The 25,210-nt window shown below is 51.4% G+C and overlaps 1 protein-coding gene across 6 annotated transcripts in view; it reads right to left on the bottom strand.

The window, feature by feature from the left end:
- Nucleotides 1-743: 743 nt before the first annotated feature.
- The window catches only part of DNAJC5 (DnaJ heat shock protein family (Hsp40) member C5), a 38,603-nt gene continuing 14,136 nt past the window's right edge, over nt 744-25,210 (bottom strand). For 3 of the 6 annotated variants that reach the window (XM_047745086.1, XM_047745085.1, XM_047745089.1), the window contains exons 2-5: nt 5,494-5,611; nt 4,328-4,541; nt 3,487-3,658; nt 744-3,063 (exon numbers count right to left, since the gene is read on the bottom strand). In XM_047745086.1, the coding sequence (XP_047601042.1) occupies nt 2,960-3,063; nt 3,487-3,658; nt 4,328-4,541; nt 5,494-5,600 (597 nt within the window). In that variant the 5' untranslated portion in view covers nt 5,601-5,611 and the 3' untranslated portion in view covers nt 744-2,959. Of the gene's footprint in view, nt 3,064-3,331; nt 3,404-3,486; nt 3,659-4,327; nt 4,542-5,493; nt 5,612-14,962; nt 14,987-15,029; nt 15,151-25,210 lie in introns of those variants that run through there. The other 3 variants (XR_007130007.1, XM_047745084.1, XM_047745087.1) reach the window with 3 other exon arrangements.

Here is a 25,210-nt window from a genome sequence, read left to right as displayed (position 1 = left end):
ACGCGTCTCCCCGACCGCCAGCCGCACCAGCAGGCCCTCCTCCAGCTCGAGCTCGCCCGCCGGGCCCAGCTGCGGTCAGAACGCGCAGCAGCAGCCCCGACACAGCCACACTGGGCGGCCAACAGCGTGGAAAGGCCACCTGCTCTGAGCCCCGCGCACGGCAGCTGCGGCTTCCCCCGCAGCACTGACCAGGAACTACGAAGCCTCACGCACACTGAGCGGTAACATCTAAAGCAGTTTGGAAGCAGAAGAAAGCCAAAGGGAAGACAAGAGAAGACCAACCCCATCACGGAGCGGGAACAGAAGTGTACATGCCAGCAGCTGCCAGCAGCCGCCCCGCGGGGCCCTCCTACGCTCCCCACCAGCCACCGGCTGCTCTGGGGGCCCCCTGGGTCAAGCCCCGCACTTTGTGACACGGGACGGGCTTCAGCCTGCACCGGCCTGGCACTCCCCAGCCACACGCAGCCCGGGCTCCGGGCAGCCCTAGGGTGAGGGCTCAGGGGCTCTCGCGGCCGTGTGGTGGGCAGACGGGCGCCCCTCCAGACCTGGGAAACACGCGGACCACTCCAGGAAAAGGGAACCGCAACCGGGGCGGCTAGCGAGTACAGCCGACTTCGACTTCGGAAGGGCTCCGCGTCAGAATCACCAGGTGGAAATGCCTTCAGGGCCAGGCGGGGAGAGTTCGAGGTCCCCGTCTGGACCCTGGGGTCCCTGGGCCTTGGGCAATCATTACCACCACCACCTTTAGGGTTGTTATCATCACTGTCATGATTTATTTAGTTTTTACAAATTCTACAGGAGCCCGGGTTGGACAACCTTCCAGACCTGCTCCTCCCCCTGAACCCAGGTCCCCAGAGGACCTTCCCGTTCTGTCGTGTGGAAGCCACCCGTCGAGGACTCGCTCGGACCTGTGTGGTGGGCCTCGAGGTTTCCCGGCCACAGAGCTGCAGGGAACCCCCGCAGTGGGGAGGCTTGCTACCTCAAGTCCCAGCTTTGAACTTGGTTCTTGGCCATTCCAGTGAAAAACAGGTCAGAAAGTTATTTTCAGAAACGTCACAAAGCTGCGTTCTTGTTGCTGGGTTGGGACTGGCACAGAAGATGGACCTGTGGTCTTACCTCCTCCCTTGTCCAGGGTGGGTCAGTGAATTTCTTATCCTTTCATGATGTCTGATTTTAGCATAACTTAAGATCATAGTGCAAATTTTCTCTCTCACTGAATGTCTTCATGATTATTTTAATGAACAAAAGCCAAAAACAACAACAGAAAACAAACAAAGGACCACAAACCTGCCCAAGGACCTGGGAGTGGCCACAAATGCAACAGCTACAACCCGGCCACAGCCCGCCTCCCCTCAGCACTGCGCTCGGAGCCTGTCCACGTTCTGCACGGACGCTGCCCTCCTGTCACAGCCCGTTCCAGGCCTATAAGAACCTGTGCTCGGCACAGCTGTGGGTGGGCAGACAAGGGCCAAGGCCCAGCAGGTGAGCGGGGTGTGGGCTGGTGGTGGTGGAAACAGTGGCATGGGAACACGCTCTGGCGCGCCTGAGCGGACACGGTCCTCCTCGTTCTTCACCTACTGGACACGCAGGAGACACGCACCAGCAGCCATTGGTTCCTTCTGTGGAAACCGCTTGGGTCTCCGGTGACCAGTGCAGGCCCAGCAGGGAGCCAGGCCACATCCAGGGCTGCTGGGGGCGCGGGGGCCACCGTGATCTCTGGGCCAGCACGGGCCCATCATAACCCGTTTCCTTGTCCCCTGCAGCAGACGCACCACCCACAAGTTCTGGGTCAAAGACAAGAAGGATTGATTTCCCACAGTTCACAGAAGGCTCTGCTCGAGACAATGGCGAGTGGGGTCCGCGGTCAGGCCGCCGGCTCACAAGCCAAGGGCACCAGGCTGTGCCTTTGGTCCAGCTGGTCCTTCCTCCAGGAACCAGGCGAAGGACAGTGGGGTGGGTATGAGCTCTGGGAAGCACAGAGAAGAGGGCTGGGCTCCCCACGGGTGCTTCCCGGGGCTATCCAGCCGCGCTCCACCAGCGACCTGGACGGTCAGCCCCTCTGACAACAGCACACCGGTCACTGCTACCATCTGTGGTTCCTAGAGGTCCAGGAAGGACCACCAGAAGGCCAGGTGGGCCTGAAGGAATGTGGAGGAGACGGAGGAATGTGGCCCCATCAGCCCAGCTCGTGGCTTGGGGACAGGGTGGGAGCACAGTAGAAGAAGCGCCTGGTGAGGGCGTGTGCCCCGAGGACCACGTGACATGGAAACCGAGGCTGTGCCCAGGTAGAAAATATGGTCCTGCGGTCACCAAAGCCTCCCACACTTTCCACAACAAGCCTCCCCATGGGAAAGACCCTGCCGCAAGGCCAAGCAACCAAGGCAAACAGACCCGCACAAACCAACACCACGGAAGTGCTGACGGGACCGGGCAGAGTGGGAGGACATGCCAGCTCCTTCCCAGCACGGCGTCCAGAGGCTCTGCCTGCGTCCATACCGCCGCCAAGCACGGTGCGGACTGGACCTCCCAGCCCCTGCCAGGCAGCACCCGCCTCCGGCCCCCACCGACACCAGGGAAAGGAGCCACCCCTCCTGCCCCAGCCTGCCTGGCGGGGACCCAGCACGCAGCCGTGGTCGGTGCAGCGAATCGTAAGCCCCGAGGAAGATCCACGGTCTGGTTAACACGGTCACGCCGCCGCACGTCCACAGCACAGACATGGAACAGAACCCGCACATGCTATTAGAAAAGGAGGAAACAGAAGGGGGAGGAGACCGTAGCTAAACTGCTTTGAATACTGCATGCGACGCACTTCACGTGGTGGGGGCGACGGGCGGGCGGGCACAGAGGTGGGCAGGGCCCCGGCGGGCCGGCGGCTGCGCGCTCCCCATCTCTGTGACTACGGTCCGTGACTCTAGGGGTGAAGTGGCCGGGCTAGCCTCTATCGCGGCCACTCCTAGGCCTAGTTGAAGCCGTCGGTGTGGTAGCTGGGGTGGGAGTCGGCCGTGAGCTGGGTGGTCTCCGTGGCCGACGCGGGCTGTACGACGACGGGCGTGTCTGTGGCCTCTGCAAAGCAAGCACACGCATGCTCATCGGCACGGGCGGCCACGATGGCACGTGTGGCTCCAACACCGTCCGTGCTCCGCGGCCTGGCTGCTCCGCCGGGGCGGGGGGGGGGGCAGGGGCAGGGGGGTGCAGAGGGGAGAGGCTGTCTGCGGGCCTCCCCCCAGCTCGGCCTGCCTCCGTCACCTTGGTCCCTCCCCCGCTACTCGGTGCCCGCGGAGCTGCGGCGCTTCCGGCCACGGGTGGGGACGGCCCCTGCGTCCACCGTTACCTCGAGTGTCCACGTTCACACCTCAACAGTCCCCGCCGCCACCACACACACGCCCGCACAGTCAGAGCCCTCCTGTTCGACAAGACAGGGCGGCAGGGTTCAGGGCCCGCCCCGCCCGGCCCGCGCCCACTCGGCGGCCCACGGCGGGCACTCACCCCGCTCGTCCGACTGCAGCTGTGCCTCCAGGTCCTCAGGGGACACGTAGAAGTCAGCGTCGTCGCCCGCAGGCGCCCGGGGCTTGCAGCGACCGCAGCAGCAGTTGAAGCAGCAGCAGAGGCAGCAGCAGCAGTAGCAGCAGGTGAGCGCCCCGCACACCACGAACAGCAGCTGCGGCGGGGCACAGGGGTGCTGGCTGCGGGGCCGCCTCTGGGAGCGCCTCCCCCTGGCCCCACATAGCTCCCAGGGGTGGGGGGTGGGGTGGCCGCCGCGGAGGCCTCTGTCCTGCCAGAGCCAGGGCGGGAAGACAGGGACAGAGCGCACGGACCCCAAGGAGGGACCTACGAAGACGGGCAGGAAGGCGTCCGCGGGCCACACGTGCTCGCGGCAGGAGGAGGACACGGGTAAGTGTCCAAAAAAGAACAGAAATGGTATGTCCGAAGTGTGTCAAGTCACAGAGACTTCCGACAAGTCTTCCCCTGCACTGACAAGAGCGTCTGCCCACGATGGGACGGAAAAGGTCCCTTCCGATCCCTGTGCAAGAGCGGACGGTGACTCGTGAGAGCCGGGTGACACGGCCAGCTCGCCGTGGGGTCTGCTCGGAGCCTTCAGGCGGCCACTCGTGGGCTCCTGAGCCGGCTATGCGCCACCAGCGGCCGAGACCAGGCCCCGCGCTGACACGTGGTGACAGAAAAGGGCGCCGGACGCTGGGACACCAAGGCTCAGGAGCATGGAGCACTTGGACCAAACGCCCTCGCTCTGCCAGACCCTGATCCCTACCGGGCAGGCGACTCTCCCGGGGCACCCGGAGCGCGGCACGGGGCCGCCTGCTCCCCTCACCTTGGCCCACCAACTGGAGAGCACGAAGTAGGTGTTCACGTTCTCCTCCCCAAACTGCTCGGCCACGTAGAGCCCCAGCGAGCCGTACTTGTCGTAGATGTTTCTTTTTGTGGCGTCCGTCAGGATGGCGTGGGCGTTGTTGATCTCCTTAAACTTGTCTGCAGCCTCTGGGTTATCGGGGTTCTTGTCGGGGTGATATTTCAAGGCAAGTTTCCTGCAAACAAAACCATTTCTTTTTTTTTTTTTTTAAAGATTTTATTTATTTATGACAGAGAGAGATCACAAGTAGGCAGAGAGGCAGGCAGAGAGAGAGGAGGAAGCAGACTCCCTACCGAGCAGAGAGCCCGATGCGGGGCTCGATCCCAGGACCCTGAGATCATGACCTGAGCCGAAGGCAGCGGCTTAATCCACTGAGCCACCCAGGCGCCCCAAACAAAACCATTTCTTGTCCCTTATTTCACACTCGTCCATGAGAGGGAGGGCCCAGTGCAGGAAACATCTCTCCAGTACGTGTCACCTCCCAACTCTCCACGGAGTTCAAGCAGTTCACAGTCCGAAGAAAGCTCTGCAGCGGCCTCGGGGCAAGCCTCCTGGCTCTGCCACAGAGCGGGGAGTCCCCAGGCGCGGGCTACCCGCAGCGGCCCAGCCCACCCTCTGGCAGAGCTCAGAGGCAGACCCCACTGCTGACCCCTAGTGTCCTTGCAGGCTAACTGCGCATTTGGCCAAATACAGTGCCAGGCAAGGGGTGCACCACAGGCCTATTTTCTCCTGTGTGTGAGAAGTACACAAGGGGAAGGACACACAGGAGGGTCGCTGCAAGGGTAGGGATCACCGAGGATGTGTGTCTCTCTCTGCAGCTGACTCCATGAAGCCACAAGTTAGTTGCCTCCAAAGGCTACGGGAGGGGCTGCGGGAAGGAGAAGGCTCAGACCTGCTTCCCAGGGCGACAGGCCACTCCAGGGCACATAGTGTGTGTCATCTACAAAGTGTTACTTTTCTGCTGCCACGAAAGTACCGATATGAGAATTTTAAGCTACAAGGGGCACATGATGCACACAAAGATGGAGCTACGGGTCCCAGTCACCTACGGGCCAGGCAGGGGGAGACACACGCAGTGGTTCCTGGTAAATGCAGATCGAAGCACACAAGGCACATGACCCTCTTACCGATAGGATTTTTTAATGTCATCTGAGGTTGCGTTCTTGTCCAGCCCCAGAACATGGTACAGTGATTCCCCAGAGGTAGAGAGTGAGCGCTGTCTCTGGTCGGCCATGGTAGGTTAATCTGTAAGAAAACCGCAAAGAAAACATCAAAAAGTATAGATAAAGCGTCCGACCACAGAGCTGAAGGCCTCTACCCAGACGACTGTTCGAAGCAAGCAACAACACCGCTGGGTGGGGGCCGCGCGGGTCACAGACACAACATGAAGGGCTGTGGGGAGTGGTCCCATGTGGAGACCAGAGGCTACGTTTGCAAGTGCGCCTGTGGAGGGCTAGAGGACCACCACACTGAGCAGACTGTAAAAAACTGGGTTGACTGTAATCTCCAGAGCAACCTCGAAATTAAAAAATCCAAAGAAGTGGGGCACCTGGGTGGCTCAGCTGTTACGTGTCTGCCTTTTGCTCAAGTCATGATCCCAGGCTGGGATTGCCCCGCTTCGGGCTCCCTGCTCAGTGGGGAGTCTGCTTCCCCCTCTCCCACTCCCCCTGCTTACGTTCCCTCTCTTGCTGTCTCTATCATGTAAATAAATAAAATCTTTAACAACAACAACAAATCCCAAAAAGTACAGTTAAAAAGCCTTTTAAAAGAAAAAAAATGATCTCTTTAGACTAAAAAGTCCAATAAAAAAAAGAGGTTACCAGAATGGAGAAAAACTCAAGACCCAACTACACACTTTAAAGACAGAGCCTCAGAATGCTTGAATCCAAGTCCTGACAGAATTAAAGGAGAAACAGACAACCCGCAGCTATAAAAATCTTAGCACCCCTCTCGGAGAAATACAGAATGAACAACAACAAACAAGAAAAATGGATGATCCTAAAAACACTACACCCCATGACCTGATTGATACGTATGGGACACCCAACATTCATAAACAGTTTTTTTTTAAAATCACGAAGACATGCCACATGTTAGACTTTAAAACAAATTTCAATAAATTTAATGGGCTGAAATCACGCACCGTGTGCTCTCTGACCTTAGCAGAATTAAGTTAGAAACCCAACATTAAGATACCTAAGAAAACCTCAAGAATTTTTTTAATAGAATTTTTTTTTTTTTAAGAGAGAGAGCACACGAGCATAACCAGGGGGAGCAGCAGAAGGAGAGGGAGAAGCAGGCTTCCCACTGAGCAGAGAACCTGACGCGGGACTTGATCTTAGGACCCTGATCATGACCTGAGCTAAAGTCAGACGCTTAACCCACTGAGCCACCCAGGTGCCCCCAAAGCCTCAAGTGTTTAACATCCAACACACTGCTAAGTAACATGTAACCCAAAGAAGAAATCATAAGAAAAGTTATTTTTAATTTAATAGTAAAATATAACACATAGCCAAGACCTAAGATTCAAGTTCACAACACCAGAAGCAGCAGGACCCAAAGGAAATGGAAGGAAGGGAATAATAAAGAGCAGAAATCAACAAAATAAAAAACGGAAAAACAACAAAGAAAGTTAACAAAGCCAAAAGTTGGCTCTTTGAAAACAACAACAAAATTGATCAACAGCTGACCAAAAAAAACAAAAAAAACAGAAATCAGTGACATGAGGAAGGAAAAAAAAGAGGGGTCATCACTACAGACCCTACAGGCACAAAAAAGATGATAGAAAAAATTATGGACAACTTTATGCCAAGCAATTAGATGGAACAGATAAATGCCTTGAAAAATACAATTTACCCAACCAGAAAATCTGAATAGTCCTAAACGCATTAACAGAATTGAATCTGTAATAGAAAACCTTCCCACAGGGGCTCCTGGGTGGCTCAGTGGGTTAAAGCCTCTGCCTTTGGCTCAGGTCATGATCCCAGGGTGCTGGGATGGAGCCCAGCGTCTGGCTCTCTGCTCAGCGGGGAGCCTGCTTCCTCCTCTCTCTCTGCCTGCCTCCCTGCCTACTTGTGATCTCTGTCAAATAAATAAATAACATCTTAAAAAAAAAATAAAGAAGGAAAGGAAACCTTCCCACAAACAAAGTTCCAGGCCCGGATGACTTTTCTACCCAATATCCAAGGAAGAAAGACATCAATCTTGGACAAAGTTTTTTCAAAAACAGAGGAGAAGGGGACTTTTGTTTTTGGAGGCCAGCACAACCTCACAAAGACATTACCAAAAAATCCATTACAAGTATAGACGTAAAAATCCTTAACAAAATATTAGCAAATTGAATCTATGAGTAAAAATTATCCCAAGAAGGCAAGCCTGATTTAACATTTCAGAACAAACCAACGTGTCTACCATATCACAGAACTGAGGTAAACCACATGACCATCTCGAAGACTTGCTGATGCACCGGCGAGTTCAACACTAACTCATGACTATAACACTTCTCAGTAGGGTGCTCGGTGGCTCAGTCAGTTGACTGTCTGCCTTCAGCTTAGGTCAGGATCTCAGTGTCCTGGGATGGAGCTGGCCATCGGGCTTCCTGGTCAGTAGGGAGCCTGCTTCTCCCTCTGTCTCTCCCCTGTTGGACTTGGCTTACTCGCTCTCAAATAAATAAATAAAGTCTTTAAAAAAATTTAAAAAATAAAAAATTCTCAATACATTGGGAACTTTCTCGGTCTGATAAAGGACATCCAACCGAAACCCTACAGCTGATATGACTGGGTTGTTTACACAGAAAACCCTAAGGGATCAACAAAAAACAGAAACAATGAAACAAAAAACCAACTACAACTAAAAAGTTAATTTAGCAAGGTCACAGGATATAAATATTTAAAACAACTATATATGTATATATATATTTATTTTATTTTATTTATTTATTTGACAGAGAGACACAGTGAGAGAGGGAACACAAGGACGGGGAGTGGGAGAGGGAGGAGCAGGCTCCCCACTGAGCAGAGAGCCGGATGCGGGGCTCGATCCCAGGACCCTGGAATCATGACCTGAGCCGAAGGCAGAAGATTAACAGCTGAGCCACCCAGGCGCCCCTAAAGGAACCGTATTTTTATTTGAGAGTAGTAAACAACTGGAAAATATTACTACTTCAGGTTTCATTTACAGCAGCATCCAAAATCACAGAATTATTTAGGAATAAAATTCAACAAAAGACATACAAACCCTACATTGAAAACAACACGTTGCCAAGAGAAACAAAAATTAAAAAAAAAATAAAATTGCGCTTTATCATGTCCATGGATCAGAAAAGACTTAATTTTCTCCAAACTGATCTAGAGAATCAATACAATCTTAACTCTAATCCCAGCAGGCTTTTTTGCAAAAATTGAGAAAACGATCTCAAAGTTTGTGCGGAAAAACGAAGGGCATATGCTGGCCACAGTGACACGGGCACACAGAGGGTCAGGAGTACCTCGGAAGAGGCTCATCCTGTCACTCAGAGGCGCAGAACACGGGTCCACCAGAGCGGCCGGCCCTGGGAAGATGAGCCATGTCAAGTCTCAGCAGGGTGTGAGGCAACCGAGCTCTCGCCCCCCAAGGCACACACACACTCCCCGGGCAGGACGCGCAGTCCATCCGCCGGACGCGGTGCGCGCCTACAGGAAATGAACACACACGTCGACACAGAGACTCACGTGCCAATGTTCGCAGCAGCTTCACTCACAACAGCCAAAGTCTGGAAACAACCCCAGTGTCCGCCGACCGGAGAGCGGATAAACCGAAAGGGTCGACCCCAGAGCGGTCGACTGCTCAGCGGGGAGGGAATGAGCCTCCGACACGCACACGCCACTGACGACTCAGCTGCTGCTGAATGGAAGGGGCCAGATCCAAAGACAAGGCAGGGTCCTTATGTGAAACTCCAGCGAACGCAAAGCCGTCCACACAGGTTGCCCAGAAGTGGAGGGCAGAGCAGATACAGCTTTCAAGTGCCCCAGGCAGCTCTGGAAACGACCCGGCACACACCTGCTGCAGGACCCAGCAGGTCGGCTCCTGGCTGACTCAGCCGAAGGAAAAGGAAATACATGTTCACGTAAAAACCTGCACAGGACATTCAGAGCAGCTTTATTTGTAATAAAACCCCAAACTCGGATCAGTCCAGACATCCTTGAACTGCAGCACATATGTGCACACTGAGACACTACTTAGCAAAGCCAAACAGAGCCGTGCTGCGTGTGTAGCCCAGACGGACCTGCACAGAACTGCACGAGCAGATAAAAGCCAAGCCCACGAGGTCACACACTGTACAAATGGATTTTGGATACGATACGACTTTAGAAACACAAGACAAATTGCTGGTTGCAAGGGGTCAAGGATGGGAGGTGAGTGGGATAGGGGTGGCTGCATACGGAGAATTCCAGGATCTTGAGTCTGGCGGTGGACACGCAGACCTGCGCAGGTGCTACCCCTGCAGAGGTCCTCACGCACACAGGAGTCAATAACGTAAAGGTGGGGAGATCCGGATAGGACTGGTAAATCGTACCAACATCAGTATCCTGGTTAGGATAGTTTTGTTCTGTTTTTTTTTTTAAAGATTTTATTTATTTATTATTTGACAGCGAGAGCAGGAACACAAGCGGGGGGCAGTGGGAGAGGGAAAGCAGGCTTCCTGCTGAGCACGAATGTGGGGCTCAATGTGGGGCTTCATGCAGGGCTGGATCCCAGGACCCTGAGGATCATACCTGAGCTGAAGGCAGATGCTTAACGACTGAGCCACCCAGAGTAAACTAGAGTTTGGCAAAACGTCACTGCTGGGAAAAACCAGGCAAAGTGTCATCATTTCTTACAACTACAGGCGACTTTATAATCATCTTAATTAAAACTGCAATTAAAAGCTCATTACTAGACTAATTCAAGTTACTTGGTAGGTTTAGACCAGTAAAGGAAGCTTTAACTAGAGATAACAGAGCATACTGTTACCAGCAACAAAGGCGAGATCTAGCAAAGCCAGAAGCAAGAAAGCAGTGGGGAAGAGCCCTTAGATGGGGTCTTCGCCCAATTCCTTCACCTCCCAGTAGATCAAAGGGCAGCCCAGACATGCAAAATGATTGACCAAAATACACAAATAATTAGTCACAGAAGCAGGCCCAGAACCAGTGCTGATTTCAAGTTCAGGGGTCAACCACACTAAAGGTGTGTCCGCTTCTCCAGAAACACGTGCAGCCGCAAGTTGGGACTAGCTAAAGTCTCTTTCCTGCTCCTTAAAGTTAACAAAAAATAATAAATAAACCACCTTTCCAGGAATAATACAGTGGTGTCCCTAAAAAAAGGGCTTCCAATCTCCGCATTCTGTCCGCTCTGTGAAGGGAGCACCACGGGCTGAGGCAGCGCCCAGCTCCGTCACACACTTGCAGACACTGCCCCGAGGTCAACCATGTGAAAAATGAGGGGATGGGCTTAGTTTCTAAATTCAACACCGATTTAATGATCTATTCTGTGACTCTAGGCTACTCCTACTTAAAAATAAGTCACTGTACTCATCATCACCAGAACTCAGAAGCAGCTCAGACGCCCTTCAGTGAGTGACCGCACAAGTTGCGTCCACACAGACAGCGGGCAGTCCTCAGTGCTGGACAGAAACCAGCTACAGAGCCGTGAAGAGGCTACACCCTGTGTGATTCCATCTCTACGACATACTGGAAAAGGCGAAACTCCAGGGACAGGAAAGGGAGTGGAGGTTGCTGGGGGGGGCGGGGGGGCTGGAGGAGGGAGGGATTAGGAGGAGGAGCACAGAGATCTTCAGGGGATGAAACCACCCTGTGCAGCGCTACAGTGGCAGAAAAATGTGATTATGTTTGTCAAATCCCACAGAATGTGCACCATGACGAGTGACCACTGAGATCAACTACAGACTTTGGTTAATAATGGATCAATACAGGCACCTGGGTGGCTCAGTGGTTAAGCCTCTGCCTTCGGCTCGGGTTGTGATCTCAGGGTCCTGGGATTGAGCCCCACATCAGGCTCTCTGCTCAGCGGGGAGCCTGCTTCCTCCTCTCTCTCTGCCTGTCTCTCTGCCTGCTTGTGATCTCTGTCAAATAAATAAATAAAATCTTAAAAAAAAAATAATGGATCAATACAAGGGCGCCTGGGGGGCTCAGTCGGTGGGGCGTCTGCCTTCACCTCAGCCTCAGGTCATGATCTCAGGGTCCTGGGACCAAGTTCCCCATCGGGCTCCCTGCTTAGATGGGGGTCTGCTTCTCCCTCTGCCTCTGCCCCTCCGCTGCTCATGCTCTCTTTCTCTCTCAAATAAATAAGTAAAATCTTTTTTTTTTTAATTATTTATTTATTTATTTGACAGGCAGAGATCACAAGTAGGCAGAGAGGCAGGCAGAGAGAGAGGGGGAAGCAGGCTCCCTGCTGAGCAGAGAGCCCGATGCAGGGCTCGATCCCAGGACCCTGGGATCATGACCTGAGCCAAAGGCAGAGGCTTTAACCCACTGAGCCACCCAGGTGCCCCTAAATAAGTAAAATCTTTTTAAAAAAATGTGTCAATACAGGATCATCAGTTTTAACAATGTACCACTCTGATACAAACTATGGGGGCAAACGGAAAACTGTGGGGTTGGGGGAAGGGAAAGAAATACGCAAGAATTCTCTATAAGTTCTGTCCAACTTTTCTGTAACCCTGAAGGTGTTTAAAAAAAAAAAAGTTGGGGCGCCTGGGTGGCTCAGTTGGTTAAGCAGCTGCCTTCGGCTCAGGTCATGATCCCAGCGTCCTGGGATCGAGTCCCACATCGGGCTCCTTGCTTGGCGGGGAGCCTGCTTCTCCCTCTGCCTCTGCCTGCCATTCTGTCTGCCTGTGCTCCCTCGCTCTCCTCTCTCTCTGGCAAATAAATAAAATCTTAAAAAAAAAAAAAAAAAAGTCTATCAAGTAGAAAAAAAAAGTACAAAGAAAGAGTTGATGACCCCAGAGGAAAAATGGCAAGGTTTTTTTGTTTTTTGTTTTTTAAGATTTTATTTGTCAGAGAGAGAGAGAGAGAGATCACAAGCAGGGGGAGCAGCAGAGGGAGAGGGAGAAGCAGGCTCCCCACTTAACAGGGAGCCTGATGCCAGACTCGATCCCAAGACCCTGAGATCATGACCTAAGCTGAAGGCAGACGCTTCACCCACTGAGCCACCCAGGCACCCCTGATGACAAGCTTTTAAGTTCTGAGGTTGAAGGCTTTTATAAAATTAAAGGAAACAGTGGACAAAAGTAAACTGCGAAGGAGAGGGAGCAAAGAGCAGGGTCGGCAATTGCCGTAGGAGCAGGAAGGCGACGAGAGGGCAGCACAGCTCAAGGGGGTGAAGCCACAGAAGGAGAGAAGTTACAACCTGGGAAGTACCTTAAAGAGAGAGAACCAGCACAAAGAAAACAGAAAATGGGAGAAAAATTGGTCTGGCAGGAATGTGAAAGGTAAGGGATACATCAAACCGGGGGGAAAGTCCATTAAAAACAAGAGAGAACAAAACTAGATCGGCAAGAAAACACAAGTGTGCGTGCTGAAAAGTGCTGGCCGGCACGAGTGATGCACCCAGAGTCCGGGTCAAGCCTGAGAGCTTCCCAGCACAAAAAAGCTTCATATTCTAAGATGAAAAGATTCAATTATCAACCAAGTGCAAGGTCAGAAGAATACACAAATGTTAGCGTCTGGGACAAGCCACGCTCCTCATTTCTAAAACAAAACACCCATCTGAGGACACACATCAACAGAACAGGGAAGGAAGTGATGGAGGAGGGAAACCTAGATAAAAACCCTGGTGTCATCTGGGCCTGTGGCAGAAGAAATGATGGCAGGAAGGGGCGGCCGAGTGGCTTAGTGGGTGAGGCGTCTGCCTTTAGCTTGGGTCAGATCCCAGGGTCCTGGGATGCAGTCCCCGCATCAGGCTCCTTGCTCAGCAGGAAGCCTGCTTCCCCTCTGCTCCTCCCCAACTTGTGCGCTTTCTCTCTGACAAATAAAATCTTTAAAAAAGAAAGAAAGAGGGGCACCTGGGTGGTTCAGAGGGATGAGCCTCTGCCTTTGGCTCAGGTCATGGTCTCAGGGTCCTGGGATCGAGCCCCACCCCCCAGTCGAGTAGGGCGCTCTGCTCAGCAGGGAGCCTGCTTCCTCTCCAACCCCCCTCCCCGCCTCTCTGCCTACTTGTGCTCTCTCTCTCTGTCAAATAAATAAATAAATAAAATCTTTAAATAAATAAATAAATAAAAAGAAAGAAAGAAACAAAGGCAGGAGACACGGGAGCAATCCCTCCACATGCCCATGGGAGGCAGGGTCCCACTTCTCTCTCCGTGCCCAATGACAACACAGAACGCAAAGGTTAGTGTGCACAATGGAAAGGAGTAGGGAGCCCCCACGGGCCAGGCCACTCCATGCCACGGCCCACCTGGACCACCCGACTTGGTTCCTCGAGTGTGTCAGTCCATGGCGCCCAGGCTTCCCCACCCCTCACCAGGCAGGTTTGATGGCAGTCCATCGCAGGTGCAGAGATGGACGCACAGAGAGGTGATGGAAGGATCTGAACCCAAACCCAAGGGAATCACCCTAACCCTAGAGACACCAGGTAAACCACCCGGCCCCTAAGCCCAGGGCATGATGGTGTTGCTGAGGGCAGATAATAAAACAAGTCTCAGGGCCACCCAAGAGAGAGAGGTCGCGGGTTTTACAATCAGGAAGTGAGGACTCTGAGCCAAGCGGGAAAGTGTCCAGCTGTGTGACTTGGGTCAAGGCCCCGCAGTGTTCTGAGTCTCCCTCTTCTTCTGTGGCCCTCCAGGACCAGGCTAGCACGGAGCCAGCGGAACCAAGACCGCCTCAGTCAGAAGCAGGCACTGTTACTGATGGGGCCAACCGTCCAGGACTAAGTATGTCCTCCGGCGAGTCCACGACAGAAGGACCGCGGCACCGTGAAACTCCCACCCTCAGTAATTTCTTTGTCTGTATTCTGTTACCCAATGCCTACTGAATGGTGGGCTTCCCGACCCCATCCCCAGAGGCACCAAGAACTAATACTTCTACGTCTGCTCCATAAAAACAATCACCTACAGCCATACCTCTCCATGCTGCCTCTTCAAGGTAATGCTTTGCTTTTATTTCAGCAAACTGAAGACTCCTGGCAACTATGTGTCAAGCTAGTCTCTTTGCCAACGGCATCTGCTCACTTTATGTCTTTGTGTCACATTCTGGTGATTCCTGCAGTTCACTTCATTTCCAACGTCTTCATTGTTAGTGTATTTGTCACGCTGATCTGTGATCAATGATTCTGACTCAACAGCTCAGATGATGGTTAGCATTTTTTTAGAGGTATTTACTTTTTAAGAGATTATTTTTATTGACATATCAGGTATTATTTGCCGCAGGGGTGCAGGTCTGTGACTCAGGTCAGGCTTACACACGTCACAGCACACACCCTCCCCAGTGTCCGTCACCCAGCCACCCTCTCCCTCCCCCTCCCCCAGGTAAACCTCAGTCTGTTTTGTGAGATTGAGAGTCTCTTATGGTTTGTTTTACTTAAAAACAAACAAACAAACACAAAACGGTATTGCGCCTTTACCAGACAACAGTGTCGCTCGGGCATCAGCTCTACGCGCACTGGGAAACCAAACACAGACGTGACTCACTCCATCGGGAGAGTCGCTTTACTGCCGTCTTCCTGAAGCCCAGCCGCCCCACTGAGACGTGCCCGTCTGTGAGCAGCTAACGGCGGCAGCTACTTCATGTGACTGAAGACAAAGTTTCCCCCTGTGAAACGGTCACATTTTAAATTATGAATCACCAGTATGACTTAACGGTCAGTGCGCACACCGGGTTTCAGATGTCACTGCACTGAACATCAAAAATGTCCGAGCCTCAGACAGAACCATCCTAAGAAAACCCAACAGAATTAATTCAGAATCAATTTTCTTAGTTTCAATGGAATGCCAGTAACTATATCCGAAGTCTTTTATTTATTTTTTTTAAGATTTTATTTATTTATTTGACAGACGGAAATCACAAGCAGGCAGAGAGGCAGGCAGAGAGAGAGGAGGAAGCAGGCTCCCCGCTGAGCAGAGAGCCCGATGCGGGGCTCGATCCCAGGACTCTGAGATCATGACCTGAGCCGAAGGCAGAGGATTTAACCCACTGAGCCATCCAGGCGCCCCGTATCCGAAGTCTTTTAAAGGCTAATCCTTGCTTAATAAAAAATCGCATCTGAGGCACCTGGGTGGCTCAGTGGGTTAAATGTCTACCCTCGGGCTCAGGGTCCCGCGTCAGGCTTCCAGCTCCAGGGAGCCTGCTTCTCCCTCTGCCTCTCTCTCTGTCTCTCATGAATAAGTAAATAAAATCTTTTTAAAAAATCATTTCTCCACAAACCCAAAGATTAAGAAACGAAGTGACGGAGCATTGCTTGCGCCCAGCGGCCGATTCCCTGGCTGCCTGAGCAGCACGGACGGTGGCAGGGCAGCGTCTCAACACTTGCGACCCAAGAACGTTACGCTCAGGCAAAGTCCCCACAGACACAGGCACAGACGAACGTTCACACAGACACGAGAATGTATGGAACAAGGAGCTTCTAGAAAAAACAATCTGTTGAAACACCCAGCCAGCGCAGACATAAATGGAAAGGTAGCAATGGAGAATGCAAACCAGGGGTTAAGGGATCTGTGGGTAGGGGCTGAAGCCACAGAAACCCAAGGACAAGACCTAAGAGCACTGGGAGCTGTGGTAACAAGTGTGCCGAATAGAAACATTGCAAACCCGCAGCAACGAGGTCAGGACACCAGTGGAGAGAGAGTGCAGAGTCCCCATCAGCCCCACCAGGGACGCAGGCACTGTCCACACCAAAGCCCAACAATGCCAATGGCCTCCCTTTTTAAGGGCGTGGGTAGGCCTGCGGTGCTGAGCGGACAGCAATTCCATTAGCGTCCCCTTGTTTTTCCCATATGCCAGGTTCAGAGAAAAGTGAAACAAAATGCTTCTATTTCAGACTATGAGGGAAGTCTTTGGAAGCCGCATGTCTGGCTGTTTCTGGGAAAAACTAGGGACCAGAGGTTAACACATTTTCTTGTCTGTATAACATTCATCCATTTCTATACCATGGCTTGATCTTTTTTTTAATCATGTTCTTCTCTCTTTTCTGTATTGTTTGAACTTTTTACAAAATTCTGTATCATGTTTATAAAATCAACCAGAGTCTAGTTGATCCCAGATTTTCTCAAGAGCCAGCAAACACCCTAAGATCGACTCCCTCCCAATCCAATTTCCAGTTATCATTCTTGAAATTGTTATCATTCTAAGAACATGAGCAGGGCACCCGGGTGGCTCAGTCAGTTGGGTATCTGCCTTCGGCTCAGGTCATGATCTCAGGGTCCTGCATCGGGCGCCCTGCTCAGCGGGGAGCCCGCTTCTCCCTCTTCCCCGCCTGCTGCTCCCCCTGCTTGTGCGCTCTCTCTGTGTGTCGGTCAAACAAATAAATAAAAAATCTTAAAAGAAAAAAACAAGAACGCGAGCAAGCAGCCACATAACTGCCCTTCCTAGAAGGTTCTTGTCGTGAGTCACTCCCAGGACAGGTTATGAAGCACTCTCTGCGCTGGCTTGTCGGGAGTACTGAGAACCCCAGCCTACCTCGCCAACAACGCCCTTTAACCAGGGGTCTGGAGCTCATCCCTTTGGGCTAACTTCCCTCTTGCAACCAGGGTCTCTCCAACAAAGTTACTACAGAGCCCCTTCTCATCAGAGCTCAAGAGAAAGTTGTTCTTTTGTGGGTGAGTCTGTCTGTTTTGGCCACAGCCAGTCGAAGGGACCAAGATGAAGGGTTTGGTCAACCAGAGTCTAGTTGATCCCAGATTTTCTCAAGAGCCAGCAAACACCCTAAGATCGACTCCCTCCCAATCCAATTTCAAATCATTTGTAGTTTTCTGACATCAAAAAAAACTTGACAATGAAAAACCTCCTTCTGTTTTGATGAAATGACAGCACAGCAGGCAGCCTGGCAGCGCAGGCCTAATTTAACTGGATCAAAGCCAAGTACTTACACACCAGAAAGGGCGAGGCTGGGTACAGCGAAAGTCAGCCAGACCCTTACCACTTAGGTTTCCTTTGGTGTTATTCTTCGAAGGCGTGTTTACTCCAGAGCAGACGGAGGCAAGCTTTTGTTAAAGCACAAGATAGTAAGTATTTCGGTCTTGTGGGCCAGACAGTCTCCATGGCTGGGCCCCCAGTTTTTAGCTCTGCCTCTGAAGCAGCAGAGCGCAGCGTGGGCAAGAGTGGGACAGCTGTGCTCCACCGACGCCTGACCCAACTACAGAGCAGGTGCCACACGTGCCCGGAGCTCAAGCAACGGCAAAAAGGTCGTTGCAGAGGGTCCCTTGTGTTTACATTCCGTGCACACGCGGAGCCTTAGTTACTGTGACACTTTTTTATTCCTCAAAATTAGGTCTGCACAAAAACAAAACAAAGACGGGGCACGCAGCAGGGCACATAAAGAAGGAATGTTTCTGAATCAACATCTCCAGTGAAGGTGTGGCAATGCGGAGACCCTCCGCGACACGGAGCGATGGGAGGCAGACAGCAGCAGAGTGCCCTCTCGCTCACCTAACAACGGCTGGAAAAGCTGTGTGAAAAGCGAACGCATTTTCAACAGAGAGCATCCAAGAAAAGCCAGTGTCATCCCTCAACTTCTCCTTACTTCAGTTAATGAGTCAAGTCATTCGCGATCTTCTCTGGCAACGAAATTGGAGAGATACCGCAGCAAATGGGAAAATTTAAACCAGAAGACAAATCCCAAAGTCATAAAAGATTGCTACTCACTGCAAAGGGATACAGTGGCTGTTACACCTGACGAACCCCGGGGCACAGCCGCCTCAGCCGGGAGGACTGTGACCTGCTGCTTCACTGACTGTCGCCCAGGCTTCTAACACACTGGTTGGCACGTCCAAGGCATAGGACACTTGGACGGGCGGAGGATGGGTACTTCAAACAACATCCTACTGGAGACCATCACAGCTCACGCATGACCCTCCGATCACACACCATCAACATATTCTATGGTTTTTTCCAACTGGAAGTTTAATCAAATGTGAACGATCATGTAATATGGAACACCTAGCCTGTACTACCCTGAATCAAGGAACACAGAAACAGGACCCCCTATTTTGCATGCTTCTCCAGTGCTAAGATGAAGAGTCCACTGGTGGCATCAAACACATATGTGCCCCTGGAATGCCCAATCTGTCTCCCGCTACGACCAAGAGTTATGTATGGCGACACGAGGACAGGGCATCACCCTCCCTAAGGGATACAGACTGCTTCCATGTGCCCTGCTGGGGCATCGATGACTGTTACTTCGTTCACAAGACACAAGTCCGGTTCATGCAACATTTTTTATCCTCCATGATCACTTATTTGAAAATATTTACTGAGTCCTCCCACATGCCAGGCATTGGGAACAGAACGACGAACAGGAGGTACAATCTGAGAGCGGAGAGTGAGCTCGGTGAAGGAGGACACCTGAAGTGAGAGCGAGCGGTTCCCCAGAACACAGTTTTATGGGAACAGGCAACACAAGCAGCTCGTTTATGTTTTAAGATCACCGTGGCTGGGGGCGCCTGGGTGGCTCAGTGGGTTAAGCCTCTGCTTTCTGCTCAGGTCATGATCTCAGGGTCCTGGGATCCAGCCCCGCATCGGGTTCTCTGCTCAGCAGGGAGCCTGCCTCCCCCTCTCTCTCTGCCTGCCTCTCTGCCTACTTGTGATCTCTCTCTGTCAAATAAATAAATAAAATCTTTTAAAAAAATCACTGTGGCTGCAGGGTATAAAATTAATATGAAGAAAACCATGCGTAGGCACATTATAATCAAACCACTGAAAACCAAAGATCAGGAGGCAATCTTGTAATCAGAGAAAACTGACACGATCACATAGGGAACAATCATCTGAATCATGTGCTTCTCACCAGAAATCACTGAAACCAGAAGGTAGCAGAGCACATCGCTGAACTGTGGAAATAAAACACCTGTCAAACCAGAATGCTATTTGCAGCAAAAACATCCCTCAGAAACAAAGGTGAAATAAAGACGTTTTTAGAAAAACAGAGACTAGGGGCGCCTGGGTGGCTCAATGGGTTAAAGCCTCTGCCTTCGGCTCAGGTCAAGACCCCAGGGTCCTGGGATCGAGCCCCACGTCGGGCTCTCTGCTCCACAGGGAACCTGCTTCCCTCGCTCTCTCTGCCTGTCTCTCTGCCTACTTGTGATCTCTCTCTGTCAAATAAATAAATAAAATCTTAAAAAAGAAAAGAAAAGAAAAAAAAAAAACGGAGACTAAAAGAACCCACGAAGATCTGAATTACAATAAACCCCAGAGTTATTGAGGCTGCAGGGAAAGGAAAACAGAAACCAGCGTCTTCAGGAAGGAGTGAAGGTCAAGGACAATTTCTTCCTTCGTGTTTTCAGAAAATACATAGCAGTGGTGAAAGCAAAAGTTACCAACATTGGCCTGTGGGGTCAAAGGACACGTACGCGTTCAGTGAGAGCAGAGGCGGGGACGGGTGCGCCCAGAGGCCTTTAGGGCTCATGAAGTGACACAACATGAGCTCTGAGAGTGGACGCCACCAGCGACCAGAAACAAAGGACCGATCACAGCTTGGTCAGTTCTGTAGGGGACACCACTCGCCAATAAAAACAGGGTAACATACAGACACAACCAGTAAAATCCTCAAACACATTATGCAAGACAAACAAGCTGGACCCGAAATGATTCCATTTATTAAAAGAGTAGAAACAGGACAAACAGCCTATTGTGACATAAACCAGGAAGGGGTTCGAGGGCACTGATGGGAGCCTTCCAGGAAGACAGAGACATTCTGACTTAAACTGGGGGAGTGATTTCACAAGTGTGTCCATACTCCAAAACTCACGGAAATTTACTAAGATCTGTGCATGTGACTGTAGGTCAATTTTACCTGCATTTAAAAAGCAATCTATAGGGGCGCCTGGGTGGCTCAGTGGGTTGAGCCACTGCCTTCGGCTCGGGTCGTGGTCCCAGGGTCCTGGGATCGAGCCCCGCATCGGGCTCTCTGCTCAGCGGGGAGCCTGCTTCCTCCTCTCTCTCTCTGCCTGCCTCTCTGGCTACTTGTGATCTCTCTGTCAAATAAATAAATAAATAATCTTAAAAAAAAAAAAAAAGCAATCTATAATTAAGATTATTTGTCCTCAAAGCAAGTTAGATATGATAAGAAAACCAAATGGAACATAAAACTCTCCAGTCACCTAGACCTGGCTGCCTAAGTTTATAAACTTGTTTGGACAGTGCCACATCCCTCTCTTCCTGGGACGTCTAAGGCTCTCAGCAGAGGCTGTGAAACCACAAAGCCTAAAAATACTCCATCTGGCCCTTTAAGGAAAAACGTAGCTGCCGTGAATATTACTCAAATTGGTATTTTATATTTTGAGTCAGAAACTATTAAATTTCTAAACTACTTCACGTACATTTCAGAAGTTTGTGTTCTAATAGGAACTAACCATTGCCAGGCAGCGCGCACTCTTGAAAGCTCCATGTTTGGGGGAACAGGCTTGTAACTAAAAGACAAACTGTAAGTGCAAGGGGCCTACTTCATTCTTATGTGTGTGATATCGGGAAACCCATCAGGAAGAGCAAACAGAAAGGCTGTGGAAGGCCATATGGCAGACAACTGTTAGAGAAAGAAATCATGAAGTTTTATGGGGTTTTTTAATCACTAAATTCAACTTCTGAAAAAAGTTACTGCCTTAATACTTCATTGTCCATCTTTTCTGTAATGAGCAGGGGAACGTCAGTGATGAGAAGAAACAGACACTTCTCCACGCAGGAAACACAGATCACCAGAAGCACGCGACCCTGCACCCTACAAACTGGAAAAAGAACACTGGTTCGGCATCTGCTGACGCTTGCGTCCCCAGCAAGGGCTGCCAGTTTTCTTGCCATGTATCCCCTGCTTCCCTCTCCCCAGCCCCTGGTGCCATAGGCAGGCGGCTCCACAGCCGAAGCCACGCCAGAACCCACGAAGCATCGCCAGCAACGTCCCAGCTCTGCCGACACGGTGAGCAGCGCTCACTGGGCTCAGTCCCTTCAGATGTCTTTGTATTTCCTTGGGGTGATGATGTGGGAATTCACCACCTGCTGTCTGAAGCAACACTGTGTCATGTCGTTCTCCCTAAACCTGTTCCTACTTATTTCAAGGCATCCCTGAGACCCAGAGTCAAGGTCCAGAGAGCAGCCAGGCCTCCCTGCACTGCACTTGCTGTAATCCAGGAGCTGCGGTCAGAGGTCTGCCCCCAGTTCCCACCCCGGGAAGGTCAAACCACAGTCTCTGGGCTGGGTCTTCTTTAGTAACATCACGTCTTTAAAAATAAACCGAGGGGCACATTTTGCCTCCTTATAGTGCACCCTGGTTTGTGCTGCTAGAAGGAGCGCCAGGGCCGGGCAGACCAGAAGGCACATACACAAGCGGGGAGCAGGGAGCTCTAAATGGTGAGAGACTGCCAGGGACAAGAGGCAGAAACCTGGTAAGAGGGAGGGATTTCTGGAAGACACTGGGTTTGTCCTCCTCAGTCAGTCCTCCCTCACTGCCGCACAGTCTGCTCCCCTCACCACACCCCTCAGGTCCTTCTCGGACCCTCCCAACAGGCTGCAGCACCAAAACCCAGCTCCCTGGCCTACCCTTCAGGGCTGTTTAGGACACAGGCCCTGCCCACCACCATCTTCCCATGACCGTGTCTACTGGGCCTCGGGACATGACTGGCAGGACCACTTATCCTAGGCAGACACAGGACTGTCACACACGAACACCTGCGCTCTCCTAAAACAACGCCCTGCTTCACAACGTCCACAACAGCCAAACTACGGACACAACCTAGACGTCCATCAGCAGATGAGTGAATAGAGAAGATGTGAGCTATATATACACAATGGAATACTATGCAGCCATCAAAAAGAACAAAAACAAAACCTTGCCATTTGCGACGTGGCTGGAACTAGAGGGTATTATGTTGAGCGAAGTAAGTCAGAGAAAAACAATTATCATATGATCTCTCTGGTATGAGGAATCTGAGAGGCAGGGCGGGGGGCTGTGGGGGGGTAGGGAGGGAAAAAATGAAACAAGATGGGATCGGGAGGGAGACAAACCATCAGAGACTGTCAATCTCACAAAACAAACTGAAGTCTGCAGGGTGGGGGGGAGGGAGAGGGTGGCTGGTGATGGACACTGGGGAGGGCATGTGCTGTGGTGAGTGCTGGGAAGTGTGTAAGCCTGAAGAGTCACAGACCAGTACCCCTGCGACAAATAATACATGATATATTAATATAAAAGGAAAAGATTAGATTCTCTTGTATGCTTGAGCTAAAGATAAAGACATTAGAATCTAAAACAAACAAAGAAACACCCTGCCCTGCTTCCTGCCGTGTGGAGAGCTCCTACCTGGACCAGGGAGCACTGCAGAGATATCCCTGACTCAGGGAACCCTTTCCTGGCCACTCCCCCAGCACAAACAGCAGAGCCCTGTCGCGTCCCGGGGAGCCATCCCAGGCCTGGAGCGTGCGTCTGTGTCATTCGCTGTTCCACCGCTGTTGACAGAGCCCCGGCCGTGCGCCACGCTCCGCTCCCCAAGCTGGAGATTCATCAGTGAACAAGATACACAAAGAGACAAAAACCCTATCCGCACAGGTCCTGTCCATGCTCCTCGGACAACTTAGAGACCTTCAGGGAAAAGAGCCAAGTACTCGGACTCCTGCGTTCCCAGATGTGGCCTCAGCACACGTTTAGAAGCTGCTGCTGAGCCGACCTACTGTTTGGGGAGACAGCAAAGCACGTGCCGACGCTGGAAGGACATATCTGAAAACATTTTAAGAGGAAAGCTATTTTTGTTGTACCATTTTTAATGTAATACATGACACACAGAATGCAATACATGCAACACACACCCCTGTATTTTATTTTACGCTGGCCGCACGCCCAGTGCACACTGCACGCCCAGTGTGGAGCCCAATGTGGGGCTTGAACTCATGACCCTGAGCTACGATCAAGAGTCAGCTGCTTAGCCCACTGAGCCCCCCAGGCACCTGGGGAATATAGAACTTACAATGCAGAGTGATAAACACCACAATCCTATCCTTCAAACTGAAGCCTTGAAAATTACCAGCAATCTTGAAGCTTCTGTTCTTCCTGTGTACATTATCCTGACTTAATTTTTATGGTTCTCTTGCTTTAGAAGGATTACCTCATATGTTTCTCCCTAAACATTAGTTTGAACTTCTTGAACTTATAAAAATGGCCTAACCCTAAATACAACCTTCTAGGACTTGCTTCTGAAACTCAGCATGTCTCTAGGTCACACCCACGTTGCTGGATGTAGCTGAATGGCGTTTCCAGTCTGGATAGACTCCGGTTTGTAAACAGACCACAACTTATCAATCCATTCTTCCAGTGAAGGATGCTGGGGACACTCCCAGGGTTTGCTATCGCAGTGCTCCTCTGAACACCCCTGAGCAATTCCCGCTGTGCAAGATATTTTAGGCCAACGCCAGCCGGCTCGGGCGTAGTGAGACTGGCAGAGCCTGACAGCAAGCGTTCGCAAACTGTTACGGTAATACCAACTAAAGCACAGGAAATGATACTCCACATCTTTGTTCATTTGGGAAAAGCAAAATTAAAACTACAGCATCGCGGGCGTCTGGGTGGCTCAGTGGGTTAAGCCTCTGCCTTCGGCTCAGGTCATGATCTCAGGGGTCCTGGGATCGAGCCCCGCATTGGGCTCTCTGCTCAGCGGGGAACCTGCTTCCCTCCTCTCTCTGCCTGCCTCTCTGCCTACTTGTGATCTCTGTCTGTCAAATAAATAAATAAAATCTTAAAAAAAAAAAACCACAAAACTACAGTATCGCTACATATCTATGAGAATGGCTAAAAAAACTGACTGGAGCACAACGAGGGCAGATGAGGGTCAGCCATGACTAGAACGGTCACGCTGCTGGGACGCGAAATGGGGCGGCCGCCCCAGGAAAAGAGCTGGGAAGTTTCTAATGAAAAGGACCAAAGTGGTCTGTACTCAACTCAGGTGACTCCAACGGCCGGTCTGCTGAGTGCAAGAGGCTGACTCCTGCTGACGGAGTGCTCGACGTCCTGAGCAGGGTGAGGGCTCCACAAATCTCTATGCATTAAACTCAGAACACCGTACACCGAAAAGGGGGAGTCAGGTTTATTTTACGTTCATTTTAAAAAATAAAAGAGAAGAAAAAATCTGGGCTTGTATTTTATGTTCTGTCACTTATTTTTCTAGTCAGTCATTTTCACTGCAGTTCACAAAAGTATTATCGGTCTTTGACAGACTGGAAACCAAAGAAACTGGCCCTTCACCACAGCCACTGAGGAAGAACTGCTGCGGGGAGTGACCCTAAGAGTGGAACTTGGGCTCCCAGGGAACTGGCAGTCTCTACTGGGTGAGGCGCGCCACCTGCCCCCAGAGGACGCACCGCCCAGCACCCTACCCGCCACTGCCCCCGCCCCGAGGGACGAGCAGCAGGTGCCTCGCTCAGCCGAGTCCTCCTCCCGTGTGGGGGGCGGTGAGCGCGGCTTTCTGTCTGCCCGCGGGCAGTGCGACTGCGGTCAGTGCCCGAGAGGCTACAGGACTTCTCTCCGGGACACCAGTCCTTTACTGGCTACAAACACCAACAAAAATCTTCTCCTAGTTCACGCTAGTTCACGGTTCTTTTCACGTATTACGGTGTCTTTTGATGAACACGAGTTCTTAATTTTTTCCACTGCAGTAAAAAACAAAACCTACCACCTTAACCGTTT

The sequence above is a fragment of the Lutra lutra genome, chromosome 9 (assembly GCF_902655055.1).
Source record: "Lutra lutra chromosome 9, mLutLut1.2, whole genome shotgun sequence".
Classification (NCBI taxonomy): Eukaryota; Metazoa; Chordata; class Mammalia; order Carnivora; family Mustelidae; genus Lutra; species Lutra lutra.
Note: the sequence above shows the minus strand (reverse complement) of the source record. Positions and strands in the feature narration are given on the sequence as shown.